At 46.3% G+C, this 23,779-nt stretch overlaps 1 protein-coding gene across 3 annotated transcripts in view; it reads left to right on the top strand.

Moving 5' to 3' along the window:
* tspan9a (tetraspanin 9a) overlaps window positions 1-23,779 on the top strand; it is a 307,238-nt gene that overhangs the window by 175,686 nt on the left and 107,773 nt on the right. Inside the window, exons 1-2 of one of the 3 annotated variants that reach the window (XM_083763889.1) lie at window positions 3,017-3,098; window positions 4,506-4,585. In XM_083763889.1, the coding sequence (XP_083620015.1) occupies window positions 4,523-4,585 (63 nt within the window). In that variant the 5' untranslated portion in view covers window positions 3,017-3,098; window positions 4,506-4,522. Of the gene's footprint in view, window positions 1-3,016; window positions 3,099-3,331; window positions 4,586-23,779 lie in introns of those variants that run through there. The other 2 variants (XM_083763888.1, XM_083763887.1) reach the window with 2 other exon arrangements.

Genomic DNA, 23,779 nt, shown 5'->3' with positions numbered 1-23,779 from the left:
AAAGATTTGCACTACATGCCGCGCTATGAGCTTGTAGATCTGCTATTTTTCAATAGCTAAAGTATAACATTACGCTTAAAACACCAAAAGGGGTTCCTGCGCGAAACGGGTTAATGAGCCATTATAGTTGAATGTGCCCAAATTATGTGCGCCAGATATCTCAAGGGAGGGATAACTCTTAAGATGGTTGCCAGAGATTGCGGCTCCCCGGCACCCCCTAAACTGCAAACATTTGATTAAGGGCTCTCGGAGGCTTGCTGGAAGCTGAATCTAATTGTCTACATTAAAACATGTTGTATGCCATTGAGAAACAAAGAATAAATATTGGCATCGTACCAATAGCAGTGATTTCTAATAGATACACCAAACATGTTGCTACTATTACCGATCAGGTTTTCTCTGATGCTTTGTCTGTCTCTGTTCAATGCGAAATCAATGGAAGTTGTACTTTTGGCAACAACTCAACTGAATGAAATCTTGCCGATGGCGCAAGAAGCCCATGTAGTCATTTTGTAAAGGAATCAAATAGAGATTGTTGTTTTCAATTAAAGGACTTCATCACCCTCCATACATGTCATGGGGTCGCCATGCATTGGCTTCGACCGCACAGTGCACACCACTTCCATTTCAATGGATTTATTTTTGAGTGGTGCAACCACTCCTATAGGGAGCTTTATGTGTCCCTGGCTGTGTCTGAGCACGGAAATCGCGTTTTGGTGGTTAACTCAGTAATTTCTCGACCATTTCGGACGTGGGGTGGCTCACCGGAACCTGGCCGGCACCCTGGGCGCGTTACTGTGAGTCTGGAAGTTCCGGGGACCCCCGGGGACCCCCACACGGAGTTGCACCACTCACTTCATACAGGTGTGATTTTTAGATTTCACTGTTGGCTAAACATCATGGACAATCTTGTCTCAAGGGACAATGATAAAGTAATTCCGTAAGGGGCATTCGTATTGCGCCACTAGAGGTGAAATTCCTGGACCGGCGCAAGACGGACAGAAGTGAAAGCATTTGCCAAGAATGTTTTCATTAAACAAGAACGAAAGTCGGAGGTTAGAAGACTGAGATACTGTCGTGGTTCCGACCATAAACGATGCCGACTCGCCATCCGGCAGTGTTACACCCATGAGTCTTTGGGTTCCGGGGGGGGGGGGGAGTATGGTTGCAAAGCTGAAACTTAAAGGAATTGACGGAAGGGCATCACCACGAGTGGAGCGTGCAGCTTAATTACCATATAGTCAATGCCAATTTTGACTTCAGTCGAAAGTGATTCTCTACAGGCCATTTTCATGCATATTAATACATGCAATGTTGTCAGTCCATGTTCCATTCAGTAACGGTGTGATACAAGCGGATGTGTGTATCCACTGTAAGTGGCGTTAGTGGATTTACCTTCAGTTGAAATGCTCCAGCCTGTATAGTTTTAACTGGCACTCACATCAGCTTGCTGACAGAAGACCATTACCCCAGCACAACAGCACACCGTTTATAAACACTAAACCTGTTTTGGCCAGACAAGCCCTGAAACAAAGGTTGGCTTTGTAAGTGAGTGGACAGAACGATATTTATGTTGGCCATTGTTAGCTTACAGCTTGCTCTAGGATGAATTAAGCTGTATACCGTGCACCTCGCACACCTAAACAAACATGGCAAGAATAGCTGCTCCCCGTATGAATTTGAAATATTCTATCAGAGCTTTATGAATAAGCCAAGCGTGGCCATGCTCCTTAAAAAAATAATTGGCCATTCTTTCTCACTTATCGTCTGCTCTGTGCTCATTACAGAATATGTTAGCGTGTTGTATTTCAGACGGGAAAGGTTTGTTACCGCTTCTGCGCCATTGCCGTAGATCTAGGTCAATTGAAGCATATTATTTAATACTACGCTTACCACCATTGCCGTTGATCAATGGCAATTGTGCTTTTATAGCTCTTTCGATCGATCAAGCCATAATGCTACTTGCCATGACAATGGATCGCCCATCTTAGATCGTCCTCGCCATAATAATCCTTTCTATCTGTTTCTTTCAATCGCCTGTATCTCCTATTCCTTGTCCCAGATGGCATTTTTGGTCTCTTTGATGGCACAAATGGCGCTGTAGAGGCCTCCAGTGACCCGGCATAGATCCATCTTGTAAACAACAGTTGAACGAGACCCGTTAAACTTACTAGGATATGTCTAATTCGGGAAGTCTGGAAAGTCTTTCAAAATGAGAGCTCAACCGGGGAAAAATGCTGGCGTGAATTAGTTCCTAATTTTTCAATAAATGCCAGCGGGCCAAGTGTTAAGTGTGAGAGCAAAACTGGTCTATAAAGTCGCCGTGTTAGGTTGTTAAACCTAGTGTGTGAAACACCTAAAGTATTCAGTGTTTGACCCTGGCTTTCCATATAGGAAAGCGTTGAGAATGTTGAAGCCGCTATCCCCGTCTCATGCTCAGAAGGGTGCCGTAATTCCAAAAGGCTGCAGCCCTGCCAGTGCCATGGAAGTGCTCCTTACATGGCCGAGGGCGGTGTAGTTGGAAGACGAATAGCGCTATAGAGCCGACCGCACAGCGACTTTGACAAAGCTGTACAGCTCAGAACCCCCGTCACCAGACGCTGAACTCGTTCGGCCATGAGATATCAATCCGATGTTAAAGCCATGCAGTCTTCACTAAATGGAAAAACAAATCGCCCCGGGTGCCAGAGTTAAATATGGTGCAACTATGACAGTGTGCAGAATTAAAATGATGAGACTTTAAATATGGACCGGGTGTGTGTGTGTGTGTGTGTGTGGGGGGGGGGGGGGGGGGGTCGATGTGAGCAGCTATCCTGGTGTACATGAAATCATAGTTGCTGATACCCCCTCACCCCCTTGAGGCTGACAGTGAAAGCCTTCGGTCACATGCTTAAATAGATGTTATTAATATGCTCTCTACCTCCCCCCACAACCGCTACACCCCGCTCCTCCTTCAAACACAATATAACCCAAGCTGTCTTCATGCGTTTTGTTTTGAGTTCTATATAGTCTTAGTGTATTCTCATCATGACACTGGCCTCCCCTGAACGCTGGTCGTCAGAACTGCTGAACTTGTGAATAGTCAGAAGGAGCGAAAGGTACTGATGAGGCTTATTATAAAAGGAAACCGTGAGACCCGAGAGAGCGAGAGAGCGGGGAGGAGTGCCGGGTGGCTCGCAGCTGCCGCATTGGGCGACTGCTCAGTAATGGGGGAGTGGCTAACAGAGAGAGAGAGAGAGAGAGAGAGAGGGGGCGTGAGAAGCTTAGTGCTCTTGCTGGGGGGAGAGGGAATGCCCGCTATAGTTGCCGCTGCCGATAATAGCGCATCAGCCGCCTTGCTACTGAGAAAGAGTGCAGTGCACACACAGCGCATGCAGGACTGAGCTGCTGAGCGCAGGAATGGTACAGCAGAAAGGGAAGGCACACTGAGGAAGAGAAGAGAGTGGAGGACCAGAGAGCACGTTGGGAGTGGAGAGAGACACAGAGAGAGAGAGAGAGAGAGAGAGAGAGAGGGAGCTGAGGCAGCACACACACGCAGGAGGAGGAGGAGGAGAGGAGAAATAGAACAAGGAGGAGAACAAGTGGAGTGAAGCCTGGTTGCAGGGGAAGAGTTATACAGTACCAGGACCAGTGGAGGGGGGGGGGGAGGGAGCGGCTGTCGCATCTGCCCCCGAGATTCTAGTGCTGAGGTCAGCAGAGGAATGTGGAAGTGAAGCAGCTGAGAGCTGGAGAGATTCACAAGGGGGTCTGACTCCCACTGGAATACCCCCACCACCACCCCACCCTCCAGGCAGAGGGCTGTGCACAGAGAGAGCAGATCACTGTGTGACACCACAGGGGGGCACAGGTTGAGCCTATAGCACCAAACTTTTTCTCTCTCTCTCTCTCTCTCTCTCTCTCCTCCCTTAAGTAGGGGGATGCTCCCCGCGGGATCCCTTTCCGCCGCTAATCCGGGGCCACCGAGGAACGGTCGCGTTCAAGGGACAGACGTGCGTGTAAGCCAAGCGGGAGGTTCCAGTCCTTCTCTGTCTCCACTTTAGGGGCTTAGAAGATTTTTGCCTGAGTTGGGGTCAACTTCTGGCGCGCGTTCGTGGAGGAACTAAGTGGTTTGCCACCTCTGAGACTATGGTAGACTGTGCGTCAGCACGCGCCCCATCATCAGCCTCTGCAGCCGCAGCTCTAGAGCATGGAGAAGTCCAGCAGTGAGGAGTCAGCCATTCACCGCAGCCCGTCCGTGGATAGCCGCGACTCCGACTTCGCCCGCGCCTCCACCTCCGGCCGACCATTCGGCGGCCGCGGCTTCACGGCCGGCGCGTTCTACGGCTCCACGGGGCCGCGCAGCAGTAGCGGCGCACAGCAGCAGGCGCAGGCGGCTGGGGCGGCTGCAGCGCCAGCCGACGCCAGTGGCGCGGGAGACAATAAGAGCGCCGGCAATAAGTACAGCTCCCCGAAAGGCAGCAAGTACGTGGTGTTTTACCTGGATCTATCGTTTGTGTTCCTTCTAGAATTCAAGAAGTGCAACATGGCTAGAGGCTGCCTCTGCTGTCTGAAGTATATGATGTTCTTCTTCAATCTCATCTTCTGGGTAAGTGTTTCTCCTTATTCTATATCCTCTATTCTGACATATCTCTCTCTTGCTCTCTGTCTCTCTCTCACTGGCGCTCTATCTCGCTCTCCTCTCCCTCTCTCCTTAATTATCGCACTTTTTTCACCTGCTCTTCTTTGATGAGAATTAGACATAAGAGATTCTGTGTGCTTTTTGTCCTGGTTTGAGCAACTATTATATTATGAACGATGCTGAGCCCTATATAATGTGTCGTACAGCGAATGACAATCAGATCTACGAAGCTCACGTCGCGATGGCGTCGTGAGCTTGTAGATCTGTGCTATACTGTTTCATTTGAAAGTGGATAAACGGTCGGTTGTTGTGCCGCATGCATGCAGGGGGTTTCTTAGCCTGACAGGATCTCCGCCGTGAGGCAGCATGACATGACGGTGTGCGGCGCTCTGGTGTTTCGGTTCATTACGTCAGGCTGCTCATGCATGCCCTTTCATTCTGGTTGAGCTGTGCTGTCCTCCGGGTTGCAGGAGCGCTGCTGCTGCTGCACCACGTCGTTATCCTATTTTTTCCCTGGAAGTGTGTGGGGGGCGGGGGGGTCAAGTGTCTGAAGCTTGGGGGGGTGGGGGGAGGGCTTTGGGTGGTGGTGATGGGGTCACCGGAGTTGTCCGCCGGGCTTTGGAGGGGTGCCGGCGGGTCACCGGGGTTGTCCATTTAGACGGTTTTACAGCGTGTCCTGATTTACAGCAAAACACAGAGGGTTGAAATGCTGCGCGTGTTGAGTACCGGGGGAGGGGGGGAGGGGGGGGAGGGCATGTCGGTGCGCGTGACACTGACGGGGCCACCGCAAACATGTAAAGGGACACCGCATGTAATGACCTGGCCATTAAGAGGGGAGCCACATGTCATGTGAAGGCGCCACTGACCCGAGGGAGGGGACGGGACGGGACGGGACAAAGGTGTCATTTCAGGAAGACAACTTTTTTTTTCTCAGGGAGATAATGCTGTGAATGACTCTATTAGACAAAATTGGATAATTGAGCTATTTAACTTGTTTGTTTACTGACATGCTTTCCCCTGACAAAGAACCCCCGTTGGATTGTGATTGCAATGTGTTAGACTCTGGCATACGGTCTAACATTCATCACACTTTCAGTCTAAATCCACTCCCAATCAAAATGTCAATCTGTCGCAAAATGTCGCTCTGGATTAAGAGAGTCTGCTAAATGCCTAAATTGTAAATTGTCACTCTTGTTGCCTCGTAGAAACCACCCCCCACCCATTTGTTTGTGAAAGTTGGTGGTCCCTCCAACATTGACACAGTGGATTATGGGGCTTAGAGTTTATGAGGCCAAGCCTTTGGTGTGAAGGCAGTGAAGCGTTAAGAGTGAGAAAAACATCCTTAACACGCTGGGGGGGGGGACTGTACCTCCCCTGCCCACCATGGCACTGCCACTGCGATGGCTCCAGGGCCTGCTAACTGGGGCACATCGGCCGCACCATGCAGAGCCCGGCTATGGTGATGATATACACCAGCATTTGAATAATTCACCCATTATTACGTGTAGTCCATTTAGCGCTGATGCACTGCACCGCCAGGAGGCATGGCCGCTGGCGCGCGCTGTATTGGTCTCGCTTAGTTATCCCTGCTCTGGGAGAAATAGACGTCCGCTGTCAAGTACATGGAGACGTGTATGGGGTGATTTATGCTTAGTAATTGCAACGCTGTGGCGATTGTGGCGCAACCCGGACATGACAGAATCTACAAGCTCACAGCGTGTCGCAGCTGTGATGCGTTGTGAGCTTGTAGATCTGCTGTTTAATTGCGGCGGTCATGCAGTCGCTAAGTATAACTCGGGCGGCTTGAGTGGGACTGGCATGGCAGGGAGGAAAGGTTCACACTGAGGACATGGAAATGGCTTAAGGGCTATACAGCCTGACCCTATAACTTCACTGTTAAAGAAAGGGTGGGTGGAGCTACATACATGCATATAAGTCTCCTATACATTGATGAGCACTCGATACCTATACTTTGATATTTTGCTGTTGAACACTGTCACACACATTTGATATTTGATGCCCCAATCACCATGCTTATTTAAGCCTTGTACACACATCACATAATACCTAGGCTTTTGGCATATTCTCTCCACTGCTATTCTGAGGAAGCTTGCACGATTTAACTCTTTTATACCTGCTGGTGTAGACTTGGTGATGTGGCAATGAACTTGAAGTTGAAAGAACTTGATGTTGCAAAGGCAGAGGTTGATTGGTTGGACTGGAGTATATGCCCTCTGTGGAGTGGACTGCTTTGTGGGTACCGTTTGTTGGTTTACTACTCGGCCGTGACAGGCGTCTCCTCTGCGAGCAAACTGGCCATCAACAGCTACTGTTTGAAATGGTTTTACTAAATAAATAGGCCACCCCCCCCCCCCCCCTTCCCCAGCAAAATGTGAGATCAGAGATACAGATCAGGTGGGTTAAAGGTGACACCGTAACCTTTTCTATATGATATAACACATGTCCAGTATGCTATAGGTTGAGGTTCCTGGAACAGAAGCTATCTGTATACTGAAAGGCCACCTCGGTCAATGTGACCCTGACATCGACTGCCATGCAGGGCCAGTCAGAGGGAGATTTGTGGCGAAGGCGTTATCCTTTCCAGGGGGTCCTCTGTAGAGCTCAAGTCACGCTTAACCCTTTGGTGTGGCAGAACCACTCCGCTATAATAACCAGCTGCCACGTACCACTAATAGAGAGTTGGCGGTAGGGGCATCAGACTAGAGACTAAAACAGCCTTTTAGTCCGCTGTAAGAAATCAATTTAGAGGGTGCAATGTGGGGGGGGGGGGGGGGGGGGGGGGGGGGTTAAGGGACGTCTCTTTATACGCTATGCATACATAATGAATGCACGGCTGCAACTCGAGATCAGACAGGTCTCATGAGGCTGTGGGATCGCACAGCACGAGCTCATCTCATGCTGTGCATAAATTGAGCTCCTTGTAATATTTGATTAATGAATGCCACCCACCATACCCATACGGCATGCATATTGAAGCTCATTGCCCTCCGCCCACCCTTGGCTCACGGTGAATAAACACTGTTCCCTTGATGGGGGCTGGACGGTGTCCTCGATCTGTCTGCGACCTGAGTGTCATTTGCCGCCCCGGCTGACTGGTTATATACTCTGTGTCTGACCCCAGACCTGCAGCATTCCCCCCCCCCGGGCGGGTGGAGAGCTATGCCCTGCTGTGGGCCCACTGTGGACTCGCTGTGGGGTTAAGGGGGTGGGGGTCATAGCTTGTATCCCGACACCCCTGGGACCGCGTTGCTCCCCCGGTGACACTCCAGGAATCGCAATGTTACTGTGACTGGCGCGGAGGGTCTGACTCTGAAGATACTGTGGGGGGGTGGGGGGGGGGGGGGGGGTGGGTGGGTGGGTGTAATTCGATGCCAGGCACAGTGGGTATCTGACTTCTCTGAATGTAGCCGCACGCACGCACGCACGCACAATACATAGGTGCAAACCTCTCAAATAATCACGCCTATGCCTGAGCGCAGACACATGTGTGGCATCCATCCTTGAACATGCACGCCGCCATCCGCTCCGCCGGTCTTTACAGAAGTAACTTGAAGCAGGAGGTAAACAGTAGATAGAGAGAGGCACTCCTGGCATCTCCATGCATGCATGCGCTCATCCCCTCGCCTTCCAGCAGTTGTTCGCGGCCATCTGGCTCCTCTTTCTTATGGGGGGGATTAAGATGAGGCTGAGCCCCCCCCCCCCCCAGGGGAGGGTTTCCAGGCCGATTACAGCGCCTAGGGGCCGCCCGTGGTGGTCATCAGCGCGTTCCCGTTCGGACACTCATCAAAGTGACCATCCACATGGGATTATTGTCCAATGATGGTATCTGATCTATAGGTTCCTTATCGAGGGGGATCTGCTATGAACACAGACATGCAGACACACACACACATGCATGCAAGGGCTGCAGGTATGCCCGACATGATGAGGGGGGGGGGTGATTAATGTCGGTCCTATTAATGGCTGCCCTGTGAGCAGAACGGCGTCGGTGCTCTTCCTCTCTGTTCTCTGCGGTGGTGTCCTCTCGGTGGAGTCACATTACTCTTCCACGACCGGCGTGCTATACTGTACTTCATTCCTGTACTGTACTTCCCAGGGTTTAACTCTTTGTCGGCGCCGCCGGTGGAATTGTGACTGCGATGTCGATGACTATGAAAAGAGGCGATGCGATGAAGTAAAAAAAAAAATAGACGCATGATGCATGATGTAAAAAAGAATGCATGACCCCATTTCTCCCCATACAAAGTAAACGTATGTATGCATGTGCACATGTCGTGCACGTGTGCTAGAGCACGCAAGATTTCTTCACTGGTGGAAAATAACAGACCTGTACCGTAATTGACCTGTGAAATTCGTTCCGAGATATCATTGGCTCTGATTATTATTATTACGATCTCAACGTCGACCTAATGGATTTGGATACGTGCCCTAATTGTCCATGTGAAATTCAATCAGAGATCCGAGAAACCGACCCCAGCTGTTGGGTGTTGGACCTGACCAGCCTAATAAATACAATTGCTATTAAAAATACTCTTCTACTAGTAGACGCCAGTGATAGGCTACCCCATAATTGAATCTTAACAAACGCACACGCACACACAATACACACAGGCATAAATACACACAAATACACACACACACACACACACAAGTATACAAGGCAGTCATTCTCTCTTTTGTGCGCATACATACATACAGTATGCACAGGCATTCTCTCTTTCAGAGACACACATGTACAGTATATGTGCCCATGCATATTATATGATCCAGACTCTCGCAGTAGGCTAATTTGTGTTTTCTCTGCCATGTCCTCATCCACCCAAACACTCGTCCAAAATGTGCGTCAACTGCATATCTTTTGTCAGAGACTGGGACGTGTGTAGCTAAACAGGGCCGATGCCATTATCCACGCCGTATCAGCGGCCTCATTTCATATTCACATTTCAGAGGGTATACTAAAAATGTCAGCTCAGCATCCTTATCTCACCAGTGCAAAAGGGGGGTGGCGGTATCAAAGCGGATCCTTTTTGTTGGCGCAGAGAGAGAGAGAGAGAGAGAGAGAGAGAGAGAATTCCAGCACTTGCTTAGGGGGAAACACTTGGAGGATTTATAAACCATTTGGTCAAAGGCAACAAAAGATTAGTTTCCGCATCGATTTAATCACTGGAGTTGACATTTCAGATTCAAATGTATACCCATGCAGGCTCTCATTGACCAAGGAGTAGTGACGCTGAGGAAACTTTCACTGTGTGTGTGTGTGTGTGTGTGCGTGTGTGCGTGCGTGTGCCTGCCAGCAAGCAAGGCTATATGAGGGCCAGATGTCCCCACACACACAAGTGCAATAGGACTTGAGAAATCAACCATGTGAGGACCAGCTTGGAGGAAAAAGTACTCACATTTTTAACTTAAGTAAAAGTATCAATACTGCAATATACAAAGACTACCGGTAGTTAAAGGTAAAAGCAAAATGGACTTAAACTACCAAAAGTAGCAAGTATAGGCCTACTCATTATGCAGAATGTCCGGTTTCACAATGTTTCGAATGTATAAATGTATAACAATAATTTGAAAATAGCCGATCTATCAACTGGCCGAAATGTATAGGCCTAGTGGTTAATGTATGTTTTGTAATAATAATCAAAATATACAAAGTAACTAGTAACTAATGTTCTCAAATTATTGTGGTGGAGTAAGTGATCGTCTCTGAGATGTAGTGGAAAATTGGAAATACTCAAGTAAAACAAATACCTCACAATAAGTACAGTACTTGAGTAATTGTTACTTAGTTACTCCACTGGTGAAGACCACTTCCCTGGATTCCACAAGATAAATGTTGTTTTTGAGCTAATGGTACAAGAAGAGATTCAGGGTGGTGTCAGGGTTTAGGCATTTAGAAGTACAGTAGGCTTAGGTTTAAAATGGCACCAGAAAAATGGTAAAGTAGGAAAAAGTAATCCTAAAATATTGCTGTCCTCACAAGTGTACTAATACCAACGTGCGCATGCGTGCGTGCGTGTCTCTGCTCTCCGTCTGTCTGTCTGTCTGGCTGACTGGTGCGATGTTGTGACGCCTTTACATGGAACAAGCATTTCATTCAAACTGTCCCGCTCTGCAGTTTCTGTTTTCGATCGGAAGGTGCTGAAGCAATTTGTCTGCTTTTTTTTTTCTTGTTTGTCAGACCAGACTTCCAGCAGCTGAAATGTTGAGTAATCTTCTATGTCTCTAGAGAATTCACATTGTAACAAACATTCCAACAACCTCGCTATACAACCCCCCTTTCCCCTCTTTTTTTTTGCACTATAAAGGGCACAGCTGAGCTCCATCAGTCACTGCCAGGTGAAGCTGATCGAGGCAAGAGGATTTTTTTAGGCCAAAGACCCCTTTTAGCTGAGAGGGAGATGAAGCAGGAACCCCCACTACTCTATAAAATGATGTTGCAGTTATCATAGATTTCATAGATAGCACTTGTTTGAGCACCTTGTTTTTGTTTATTTGATTGCACATTATTTTTTCTGTTTGTGTTGGATTGCCATGTTGACTTTTCAACCACTTAATTCCTCAGTACTTAGTCAAATTGGCCATTGGCTGTGTACTTTTTCTGCTCTTTTTTCCCACCCACTAGACCAATATTTATAAAGATGAAGGGAATAGACGATCTACAAGCTCACAGCGCTTGTACATCTGCTATCTTCGGGCCAATGTTTTCCTCGGAATAGGGACGGTAGTCAATCAAGTGGTTCGTGTAGAAAAAAAGCCCCACTGGAGAGGTCGTAGCTCTGCTTGTATATCCACTATTTGTCCTATAAGAGGAAGTATATAGGGCTTAAGTGGTTGACCCCCCACCTAGCTACCATACATGAGGGGTCATGTAATCAGTAGATTCCATCAATACGAGTCACGCAAGGATGCCTTTTTATGAGGCCATTACAGCCCCAGAATACTTTATGTGCGCGTGACGTGGGTCCATATTTCATCATATATATACACTCTTATTCACAGCTCAAGAGAAAAAATATATCCTGGAGGGTCTGCTATAGCTCAGTTCACCTGAGGGCTGACTGTTTGGATCGTAATGACATTTACTGGATGTGAGCGGGGAACAACAACACTGTAGTTCACTGAGGTCTGGTAATTAGCATTCCCCGAGGAGAGTGAACCCTGATTTAAATCAGCGCTAACCTGCAGTTTGTAAATGATCTCCATACGCCTCCAAATGATTGTGGCTGGTTGTGTTGTCAGGGTGCGTGTGGTGGGCCCGGGGGAGGGGCGTCTTGGCTGTAGGGTTCGTCCGGGGGCTGCCTTAATTTGCACGTCAGTCTGTGGCTGCTTCAATTTGTGCCTGGTTTGTGTTTTTGGGCTCATTAGCCCCTGTTTGCAGATATATTTGGATATGGACCCAGTGAGTTTCAGGGAGTAATGTGAGTGAAAGAACTCAAGGTGCGATGCTGGAGGAATCCAGAATCAACAGGGTTTAATTGTCACTATAGTCACCACAGTAGCTTATGACTAGTGAAGTGACAAATACCATACCAGTACCATACCTCATACGTGTGTGTGTGTGTGTGTGTGTGTGTGTGTGTGTGTGTGTGTGTGTGTGTGTGTGTGTGTGTGTGTGTGTGTGTGTGTGTGTGTGTGTGTGTGTGTGTGTGTGTGTGTGTGTGTGTGTGTGTGTGTGTGTGTGTGTGTGTGCGCGCATTATACTGTAGTGACAAGTGTACATGACAGAGTGGAATGACAGAATGAAGGAAGAGGATGAGGAATGATCAAGGGAAGGGTGTAAGGAATGAGGGAAGGAATTAAGGCACACACATGTGTGTGCGCGCCTTTTGATTGAATTGGTTACTGACACAAATGCCTATACTATACATTACGTTACTTACTAGGAACATATAGGCCATTGATGAGACTCCATCCTTTTCTGTCTTTTGCCATCCTCTCCAGCTGTTGCATTATGTATTTGTACATCTGTCAAAAGGACTATAAAGCTTAGGGTTTTATTTACATCGTCTTTGATTGGGCTTATAGCTGGAGAGCAGACGTTAATGGAAGTGTTTTTTTAAACGGAATAAATAAGTAAACGAATAAAGCAAGGCCATCGTCTAGCTTGTTTGCGCTGCTTGCAGGTGATTTAGATTTGCTGGAGATTGATCTCGTTATTTAGGTAAATCAGCTGTGATGGAAGCGGAGCTGCCCAGGTGGCGTCCTGTCAGCAGCATGACGCGCTGACTTGTAGCGACAGGCGAACAACTGGAAATCAGAAGGAAAGGACAGGCAACACGAGCTGCAGCTACGAGGACCGTGACAGCTTATGTCGGGGTACCTGCTACGTTGCTGACAGGTGCACTTGGCACACCATTAGTAGCCCTCGTTTCTGTCTGTCGCACATTGCCCATGCTGTTATCCCCATGGTTTGACACATACTGAAAGGGGCAAGCAGGAGGCTTAGGAGGTAGAGTGGCCACATGGGAAGGTTCAGTCCCCGGCTCCCCCTGGGTCAGTGTCACTGTCAACGTGTGCTTGAGCAAGCTAGACCAGTGTTTTTTTACTTTTTCCATATCACGGTCCATTATTTATTTGGCATTTGAGCCACCACGGAACACCATTCAAAGTCAAGTCAAAGATTGTCACACACGTTATACCGCAGTGAAATTTGTTCTCTGCATTTGACCCATCTCTTGGAGCGGTGAGCTGCAGCCGTGCCGCGCTCAGGAATCATTAGTAGATTTGACCCTCCCAATCCAACCCTTGATGCTGAGTGCCAGGGAGGTCCCATTTTTATAGTCTTTGGTATGATCCGGCCGGGGATCTAACCCCGACCTCCCAGTTTCAGGGCAGACACTCTAACCACAAGGCCACTGTCTGGTTTGATGAGATTTAGACTCTCAGACCCAAGACTTTGAATATTTTGTTATTGTTGGCTAAGGTTTTGTCCATAATTCCATGCAGTATTGATGTTGGTACCATAGGACAGATAACAGGCAAACGTTGATCAAAATAACAATTATTCTACATTCTCTAATGGTGAAAACTCTTTTTAAATTAAGTAATGCAGATGTTTAACAATAATTGTAACACTTAAGAGCGTGACATGAAACCAAATGGTATCATGTTACGCTCTCAAGAGTTAAAGATCTCTAAGGGTCAATTTACTTACCATACTCTCCATTATTTAGCTGGGGACCACTTGGAACCCCCTCAAGGACCACTGGTGGTCCCGGACCACTTATTGAGAACCACTGAGCTAGATCAATGAACCCCTAATAACTGCTCCTGAGGAGCAGATTGGTGCCTTGCATGGTTTCATCTGCCGTAGGTGAGGCAAATGTGTGTGCGTGAGAGGTTTAAATGTAATGCACATTGTAAAGCACTATAAAGGCGCTATATCAATGCACCATTTAGCACAGAGACTTTGTGTTTGTTGTACTCCTATCTAATACTGTACGTGCTGAAAAGCTGTGAGCTTGCAGATCGGCTAACTCGATCGGGTGCACATTTGAACAACACCTGCGCGCAACAATGTCGCAATGTGGCTTTAGTGCCGGATGAGAAGTCACAGTGACTGTGACTGTGCCCACCGGCCCTTGGGGACGAAGAGGCTCTTATTGTGCTTGAATCTCAATGGTTGAGGTCGCTTTACTACGGCACAAACAATATATAAATATAGCCCGGGGAGGTTCAGACCGGGGCAGTTAAATGAGAGGTCGAGGCCGCGAGAGCACGGAGAGATGCACGCCATTAGTGCCGCATGTATACGCAGGCTCGACCTCTTTTCATGACTTATTATCTCCAAACGATTAGCCCACGGCCACAGTGGGGAAGGTGAACGCGTGGTCAATAAAGTTCACACACACGACTGGAAATGATAAGAGGGAATAAATACCCTCCATTGTGTCTGTTATGATGACTTTATTTTGCCATTGGTTAACCATTATGCCCAGGTGGGGAGCTATCCAGGGACAAGCAGCGTTGTGAAGGTCATCTTCCTTGGCGCACGCTTGTAGCTGAGTATCTGAGGATGGCGCTCCGCACAGCCAGGGAATTGGACACAAATTGATTGCTGCTGTCGAGGCAGCTGTTTGTGCGACGACGCAGTATAGTCCATAGGCCAGATGCCTCATTATCGGATATCGTTGCCATAAAAAGGGACAAAGTGATTTTTGTATCTGTAGTTTATGAAATGATGTGATAGCAATGTCAAAATGGCAGCTGATTACTTGTTTTTGGCCCTTTATTTCTGATATAAAATTGTATAGTGAATGGCATAACTAAGCAAATCATCATCATCATCATTTTTCGACCGCGGTCCAGATCATGGATTTCACAATGCCATGCCAGACTTCCCGGTTCTTCTTTGCCATCCCCAGTTCCTGCTTACTGATGCATGTGTCCCTGGCGATGACATCAGGGAATGACAGTTTTCTACCTCTGGTCTGGTTTGAGGCAGGATTCCAGAGAAGAAGGGAAGATATAACCTCATTGTCAGCTCTGTAGCAGTGGCTGGTACACTGTGTTCTTCTGGATCGGACTAGTGAAGAAACACGGGGAAGGTTGCCGTATATTAGATTAGTCGATGGGTGGCTCTTCCAACCATAAGAAGACGTATCACTTATGATGCTATGATGTTTAATTTAGAAGTTTAAGATGTGCGCTGTTTCAGAAAGGCAGGTATTGTGGATTTTCCCGGTATGGCTTCGAGAAGTATAATTCAGCATGTCTGTTGTTCTCATATGATGTTGGTCATGTCCATCCATGGTACAAACATCATAAATGTGCATAAAAGTGAATATCTTTGGAGTTTAGATAACAATGAATTATAATGGTTTTGCATAATCAGATTATACCCCTAAAACCATATTCAGCTGCCCTTCTGAAACTGCTATCACACATTTTATCACTCCTGAATGGCAGGCGAACAAAATGATACCACATAAGTCTTGTCACTTTTAGTTGCAACGATATCTCATCCGGCCCAAGGACTACTGTAGTAGTAGAGTGTCTAAATTGTAAAATGTAATCCAATTACAGAGTCTGCGACCAGCCCTGAAAGCTTCCAAATGCGTCAGGATGAATTACTATATGGGATTGTATGGATGTATTGCAATAGATGAGGAATATATTAACGCTCCATGGCTGCCACACATTATTATGAGCAAATATGCTGCATGCTATGTGCAATAAAAAAAAACTCACACGTGCGCCCACACATACACGCACAAACACACACACACATGCGCGCACACGCACGTGCACGCGCACACGCACGTGCACGCGCACACGCACGTGCACGCGCACACGCACGTGCACGCGCACACACACACCAACCCTCCTGCAGAGCTGCCCACACCATAAACAAAAACATCACTCCCAATTTCCCAGTGATGCAGTTCATTTCACCATCAGTTAAATGTGGTCACTGTTCACTATTCTTTTCACACAACCACCAAAATCAAATCAGCCCCCGGTCTATGAAGAGCGACAATGTGGCCCTTCTGGATGTCTCACGGCGTATACACCACCACAACACGCGTTAGTGCTTCTTGCAAAATAGTGTTGGAAATGAAAAGCGCTCGTGTGTTTCCTTGTACTGCAGGAGGCCGGAGGCTGTAAAGTAAACTAGTCCTCTATCTTCACCCACCCTCTTACCTTCGGGCAGACCAATCGATGCTAATCTCCACCTAAGCAGTGAATTAACCCATTTTGGACGAAAAAAAGGCTTCTAAATCCTAATAGATTTCTGAAAAACCCATGTTTCTATGTCAGTTGTGCTCAACCTCTTTCATGTCAACCAACGCCACGACCTACAAGCTCGTGGCGCTATGAGCTTGTAGATCTGCTATTTTTCAATAGCTAAAGTATAGCATAATGCTTAAAACACCAACAGGGGTTCCCGTTCAGAATGGATTAATGTAGTTAGTAAAGTTAGAATAGCTCGCTAGCTCCAGTGCTCCACACTACTCTGCAGTTTCTCTGTCACCTAAAGGCAAATTACAGTGAAATCAATGCCTCCCGGGCCAGCCCCCAGATCAAGCTTATAGCCAAGAGAGAGAGAGAGCTCGGGGAATATTATTTCCTCTTTGGTCTGATGTGATAAAATGGAGTTTGCGTCTATATTACCCCCGCTGCCATTTAATTAACCACTTAGAGGGGCGCCATATGAAGCCATAACTGCACGGGCATCCCGTACTGCACGTTTGAATTGGAGCTACTTCAGTATATCGCCGAGGGTAGTCCATGGAATCTCATGGAAGGAAACTGTTGCTCATGGAGATTATGTGAATCCCCCGCAAAGCACGGCATAGTTAATCACTAGGATTCCCTTTAATGTCTCGGCCCCCCTCCTGGCAGCCCGAGGGTCATCTTCTAGACTAGTAGAATTTATGATCAACTCGATTAAAAAAGAAGAAGAATTGCTTTTGCAAAGGGCTGCCACCTTAATTGATTGAATTGGGTTTGGATGGTATACTCCCACCATAGTGCTGCTCTGACTGTATAGCACCTCACAGATAGCATCCTCGTGTACTCACTTTCCATAATCCATTAAAAAAAGGGAACTGGGCCAAAATATTTGTTGCCTTTGAATCTGCTCTTAAAGTGTCATCTCCTCTTCAGGCCGCGGAGGCGTCGGTCTGAATGATTAAGGGGTGGGGTGGGGGTTGCATGTCTTCTTCACATAGAAGGGGGAAAACCCATCCCACATTTTAAGCTATATGACAAACGAGAGTCCAATTTCAGCCTCAAATGTTAGAGCATAATATTGATTTATTAGCCCTAACTGCCACATAGGACCCTGCTTTGAAAAGTGCCCCTGATTTACAGCAGGTCTACGAGCAGGTCTATACAAGCTCACAGTGCAATGCGCTGTGAGCTTGTAGATCGGCTATTTATCGGTCGCAAACCGACACGGCAGGCAAACCAAGTATAAATCAGACATAACACGGCCATGACACACTGTGACGTGATCGTAAACGAGAGATGCCCTGGTAACATAGTCAGTGATGAATCACTAGCATATCTTCTTTGTTGTCATTATATCGTCAAGCTAATTTTATTGGTACATGCATGACAGACAGTGTGGTCCGTGGACCCCAACAGGTCCTATAGGCCCTGTAGAGCGTCGCAGTCCCGCCCCCTTTCATGACGACGCCAGGCCCAGGAAATGAATCCCAACTCGAACAAACACAATATTTTGGACCAAACAAATAATTACAAAGAAGAAAAACAACAAAAAATGTGTTATAACCTGCCGTTTTTTTCTACTTTCTAATTCTTTGTTTGGCCCAAAACATTGTGTTTATTGTCATGATTTGTCACGACAAGAGTTGGCTTTGTCCGCACCGTATAAACGTCTTTAAATAAATACTTTCTGAAAAGTCTATGAGGAAAATGAGCAGGGATTTCTTTTCCGGGTCTCTCGAGGGGGCGGGACTGCGACGCTCTATCTATAGAACCTGTTGGGGTCCCGGGACCGCACACTGAATAGCAGATTATACAAGCTCGAAGCGCTGCCTGAAGTGACTCGCTGTGAGTTTGATCTGCTATTTTTGAGAACCACTGTTCTAAATCCTACGAGTTTTCTGGAAAAAAATGTATGTTGCTGAAATCTAAAATGACACAGATGACTGTTTAATACTTTAATACATGTTTATCATGTCATTCTCAGGGAGAAACACAGACCCCCTCACCAGGGCAGGTTGTGTAGCAGTGCTCTGGTTCTGTCTGAAACTATTTGGGCTCGCCTCTCATTTGATGTGAGCAAGGTTGTGCACATCACATGATCACAATCAGCTCACTAATACAGTATAATTCTCCCTGAAGAGGTACATAAGACCACCAGATAACAGACCTAACAGGCCGGCCGGACTGTCTGGCTGTGGTAACCTAATAGGGGAAATATGAACGTGCTTCCAGAATCCACATTCATCCGCCTCCTTATCGGTACATATAGTCCAGCCTGTCCTCAAGACGTGACCTTGCCCAAGTTCGTGAAACTTATTTTAAATTTAATTTAATTTTTTAAAAACCCATTTGCAACTACCGGCAGTAGCCTTACAGTCAGACATCAAAGAGATGTAGCCTATTTCTTGACGTCTGTTCTTATATCCCAGACTGTTGCATTGCATTTTATATTCTGTATGACCTAGCCTATATATTCTGTAGTTTTCTTTGCTTTTAGGCTGCAACAACTTCATTCTACCTCAGTAATCCAGGGAAGCTGCTGTTCCATGTGTTTAGCTAGCCTTGCATCGTATCTAGGCCACATACAAACACTTGTCGTTTTTCTTTTTCCTTAACTGGCACATGACAGCTACTTTGACTGCAAAGTGGCAGTGTGAGGCATACTCCACTGATCTGAACAGACCTACGATCAATATATAGAGGTGAACCCATGCATATCTAGGATATAGTAGGCTATACTGTTTCTAGGCCCACATGAATAATGTTTCTGTTGGGTGGAATCATTACTTGGAGAAAATGGGGGGAAATAGCCTGCTTCAATGGATCTAATATAGTTATTATTTAGTCACTTGTTGATACTTTTCATTTTGGTTAAATATTTATTAAAACCCACAGACTTAACTACTTTCAACCTAGCCTCCCTATATTTTGGGCATGTAGCATATAGTAGAAATAGTAGAACAGCTTGCCTCAGTACCCGGAATTTTATTTTTTATCAGATGTACAAGATGGATCTGCTTACAGATCTGCTGTTTTCCCTATACAAAAAGCAATACAACCCATTTGGACGTGAGGCCAAATCTACAAATGTCTTCTAAATCCTAATAGCTATTCTATTCCTGAAAAACACATGTTGCTACATCAGTAGTTCTCAAACTTTTTCAAGTCAAGGACCCCCAAAATGATATGTATGTGGCTGCCGATTCCCTCAAAATGATTTGTACCAGGGACCCCCAGAAACAAAATGCTTATATATATATATATATATATATATATATATATATAACAAAAAATAGAATCGTGACACACACCCATATATGGCTGAAATAATAAAATACACAGATGCTTTCCCGGGTTTAATGGGTTAACCTATACAATAGGGAATTCATTGACGTGATAAGATGACATATGGAGATACAAGGTTTCTGCCTGAAAGCGTCAATATATCTTTCAAATTGACTGGGTTGGAACGTCATGGTCCCTGTGTATAAAGCATTATTCTACCAAGAAACACATCATTATCCACCTGTCTCCATAGGAAATCAATTTTAATTCTCACTTCACAGCAATTGAAAAAAAAATGCCAGAAAACAATCTATTAAAAGCAAATACACTATAGACTAGACCACTAAGCCTATATAAATCGGTTCGTTAACCATCTCCTCTTAATAGAAAAGGAGATATCGATATCAAAGCATCCGTTACACACTCCATGCTTGCAAGCTCGTCACTAATTGGGTCCATATTGAGTTGCGCAATATAGACATCATGTCTAAATTTCACTTTATTAGCCTTAATAAGTAAATGACGGGCACAAATAACGGTATAGCACAAAACATAGCAATGAGTTCAATTTGAAATATACACTATTACAAAGGCAGTGACTGAGCCTGGGGTGGTCATTAACGCAGAGCCTCTGCCCACTCATGCACTCATCAATCCATTGTGCTGAGACAAATTCCCCATTACTGATTTTCATCCTCTGATGATTTCAGTGATGGACAGAGATGGTGTCAGAGACCAGCCCCATTGAAATGCCCCCATCCGCCATTTCCAGAGCACATTTGCAATGGCAATGGCGTAATAGGCCTGGATCTTTTCTCTCCCCTTCTAATTTCCCATCACACAACAACAGCATGGCGAGTTCCATGGCAGAGGTTGCGTTGGGCTTCCTCGAGGGGAGCCTCTAAGGGAAATGGACATGGCAAGCTTTCAAATGAATTCATTGAAATTGGAAAATATCTGAAGAAGATATGCCCATTTTAAACTTGCTTTGTCGAGTCCTGGGCAACCAGCCACCATCACACCGGGTTAATTTCATCCACAAAATCGACGACAGACGTTATATGAAAACAAATCATTTTCACGAGGGGAAAGACAAGGGTTTTTGAGCCGTGTGTGTCTTTGTTTGATGCTGTTGTTTTAAAGTACAAAATGTAGCTGTCTGTCTTGTGAATTGGGTTTTAAGTAAATAGACTTGCTTTAATCGGGCACAGTCACACTTGATTTGCAGAGTTCACATCGCCCCAAGTTACTGGTGTGATGCTCGGGCCCTTTGCCCTTTGCAGGTGCATTGATGATTATAATTATAATGAAGCATTAAATGAACAGCTGCAAACCCAGCGGGAGATAGTTGTATAGTACAATTGAGCTGACACAATAAGTACAGTATTTGCCTGTTTCCTTTTGCCTGTTATGTAATCGTTGTTCTAAGCACATTGATTTCATTTTGAGGTCCGCTAGCCCCTTTTAGAATTACGTCATGTGGCAGCCAACTCCATGGCTTTTTTTTATGTTTGTTTAGAGCACTTTAAATGTGACGTCGTGTATTAGCCAAGTCTATGGACCTTTTAATGTTTGTTTAGAGCACTTTAGCCTTGCAATGTTTGTGTAGAGCACTTTACAACGCTTAGAGCCAAAGGCTTCCTCGCCTGACAGTGACAATTATGTACAAGAGCAAAACTTTGACGCACATGCCGGCCACATACTGGGTTCTATGCTAATCGGCAGAACATATTCAACAGAACATATAGTCAACATTGTGGACCATCGGTATACTGTGAGAAAAAGCATTTAGAGGTAACACATTTCCGCATCAGAGCGTTTTCATTAACTTCTGACTCAACATTGTCTCAGAATGCACTCGAGCAGACAACTCTGTCTGTCTTGGTGGGCAGTAGAAGCATTCACTGAATTCCCCGCTGATCGTCAGCTTTCCACTTTCAGACATGATGCAAGCATATAACTTCATCCTGCAGCACGTTCGCTTGCAGAGGATGTGGGGGACGGGGGAGGAATAAACTATTGATGTGTTTTGAACTATCGATGTGTTTTGGAAACATGTTTCACATGTTTTCACCTCAATACAAGTTAGAGTGTATTTGCAGGCGTCTCGCTCTTCTCTCTCTCCGGCAGCAGGAGTCCATTTCAAATGCAATAAGGCGCCGGGTCCGCGCCGCGGTGATGGAGATGGCAAACGTGCAAAAAACAAAAGAACAGGAAGGTATAAACACGTTGGTGCTTCTGTTCCGCCTTCAAACCGTCTGTGATTTTGCATAATGAACCAAGTTGTCTCCCAGGGTGTTAGTCAAGGTCAGCCAAAGTGCCTTTCGATGTATATTTATGGCAACACGGCCTGGAAGCCATGTAACACGCCAAACACTGTATTTGCCATGTGTGTGCTTCTTGACATGAATAGAAGCTCACAGTTAATGGCTTCCCTTTTGGACTGTCACTCAACTGACAGATCTTAAACCGCTCAGCTGGGTTGACTCGTGCGTCCTAGCCCGCATGATTCACTATTACCGTTATTCTCAGCCATCTGATAATAAGTGTCAGCCGGATCGTTGGGCTCCCATTGTTCTTTCTTATGGATGATTGTGGGTGGGAAGGCTCCCTGCGAGAGAGGGCTCGCACATAGGAGGGAAGTAAATGGGGTGCTTTTCATGGAGGCGGTGTGAGCCTTTGTCTGAGTGTCGCTAATGCGGCCTATTCATTACAGACGCTGGGGATACAAAGTGTCCCTTTGTTGTTGTTCTCCCTGCAGTAAAGAGCACTATATGTACTCTAGGTACGGTACACTGAATAAGTGGACTCTTAAAGGAGGAGTGTGTCAGACACCATGGCCATGTCATTTAATTAATCTATGATTACATTTAAATTATATGTTTACGGATGTGGCTAATTGTTGCGTATAGGTCGCATTTGCTATGAAAACCTGCATTTACGTGTCACATCACACCTCCCTATATGGCCATGCCTTGTGACATCACGCCTCGTGACATCACGCCTCCATATATGGTCGCTCCTCGTGACATCACGCCTCCATCTCCGTATATGGAGCTAACCAGTTCTGGTGTGAGCAGGATTCGAACCCAGGAGGTATTGAAAGTATTGCCTATATTGCATTTACCTCATTATATACGGTAAGGTTAAAAGAACTCGCATGGCATAAGGAATCATGCACGGCTTGGCTATTTTATATTTAAGTCGTATCCTGTCCATTGATTGTTACTGTATGTCCCCATGTTATCCTATATCTTTGGCCTGCTGGACACTACCTGTCCACTGGTTAACATGTGACATGCAATTGCAATAGAGTGAAGTTTGGTATTCACACAAAAAGACTTTGGGCTTTTTCCATCCCATACAACACCACTCAAGATTAGACAATCACATCGGGGTACGCCGAGCGTAACTCAAGCAGCTCCACGGGAGGAAAATGTCATCTGCAATTAGATTACACACCCATCGAGAAATACCACATATAGTGTCTTCACTGAGCAACAGAACAATCACTGCAACACCCACGTGGTGGGGGGGGGGGGATCTTAACCGCGGGGGCCCAGCCTGCACACACTCCCCCCGTGTATGGAGAGATAATTAATGATACAGATGAGCTGCGTCTATACATCTCACGCCTCGTTTGTCCCTGTCCAAACCAGATAGGCCTGCTACCGGTGTGTCGCGCTCCTGCGGTGACAGAGACACAAGGGTGCCGGGTCACTTAGAAGCCTGACGAACAGCGTGACAGGAGAAGTGTACATGGGGGGAGGTTGCAAAGGGGAACCTGTCGCGTTCTGTCATTATCTGAGCCGGTGGAGCCTAGACCTGACGGGGATCCGAAGGCAATTAAAGGGCAAATCAGAGGGGAGGCGGGATCACCAGGAGCATGTCGAAGCATCTCAGCGCTGGGCTTAATTCCTATGTTAGGGCGGTTAAGTCCCTACTAGAGCAGTGCTTCTCAAACATTCAAAGACACCCACATTGATACATGTTAAGCCGTGAACCCCCATTTGAAAGGATTAGGCTAGGTTTTATGTTGCCACATGCACTTTTTATAATTTGTGCAAAACATTTTAGACTAGGCTATTTTAACTATTTAAAAAATGTTTTGCAAAAAGCCCCCATTAGCAACGAGTCTGTTGTTAATTACCGAGCGTTTGACCGACTGACCCTGTTGGA

Source organism: Protomyctophum parallelum (assembly GCF_964188405.1).
Source record: "Protomyctophum parallelum genome assembly, chromosome: 4".
Taxonomy (NCBI): Eukaryota; Metazoa; Chordata; class Actinopteri; order Myctophiformes; family Myctophidae; genus Protomyctophum; species Protomyctophum parallelum.
Note: the sequence above shows the minus strand (reverse complement) of the source record. Positions and strands in the feature narration are given on the sequence as shown.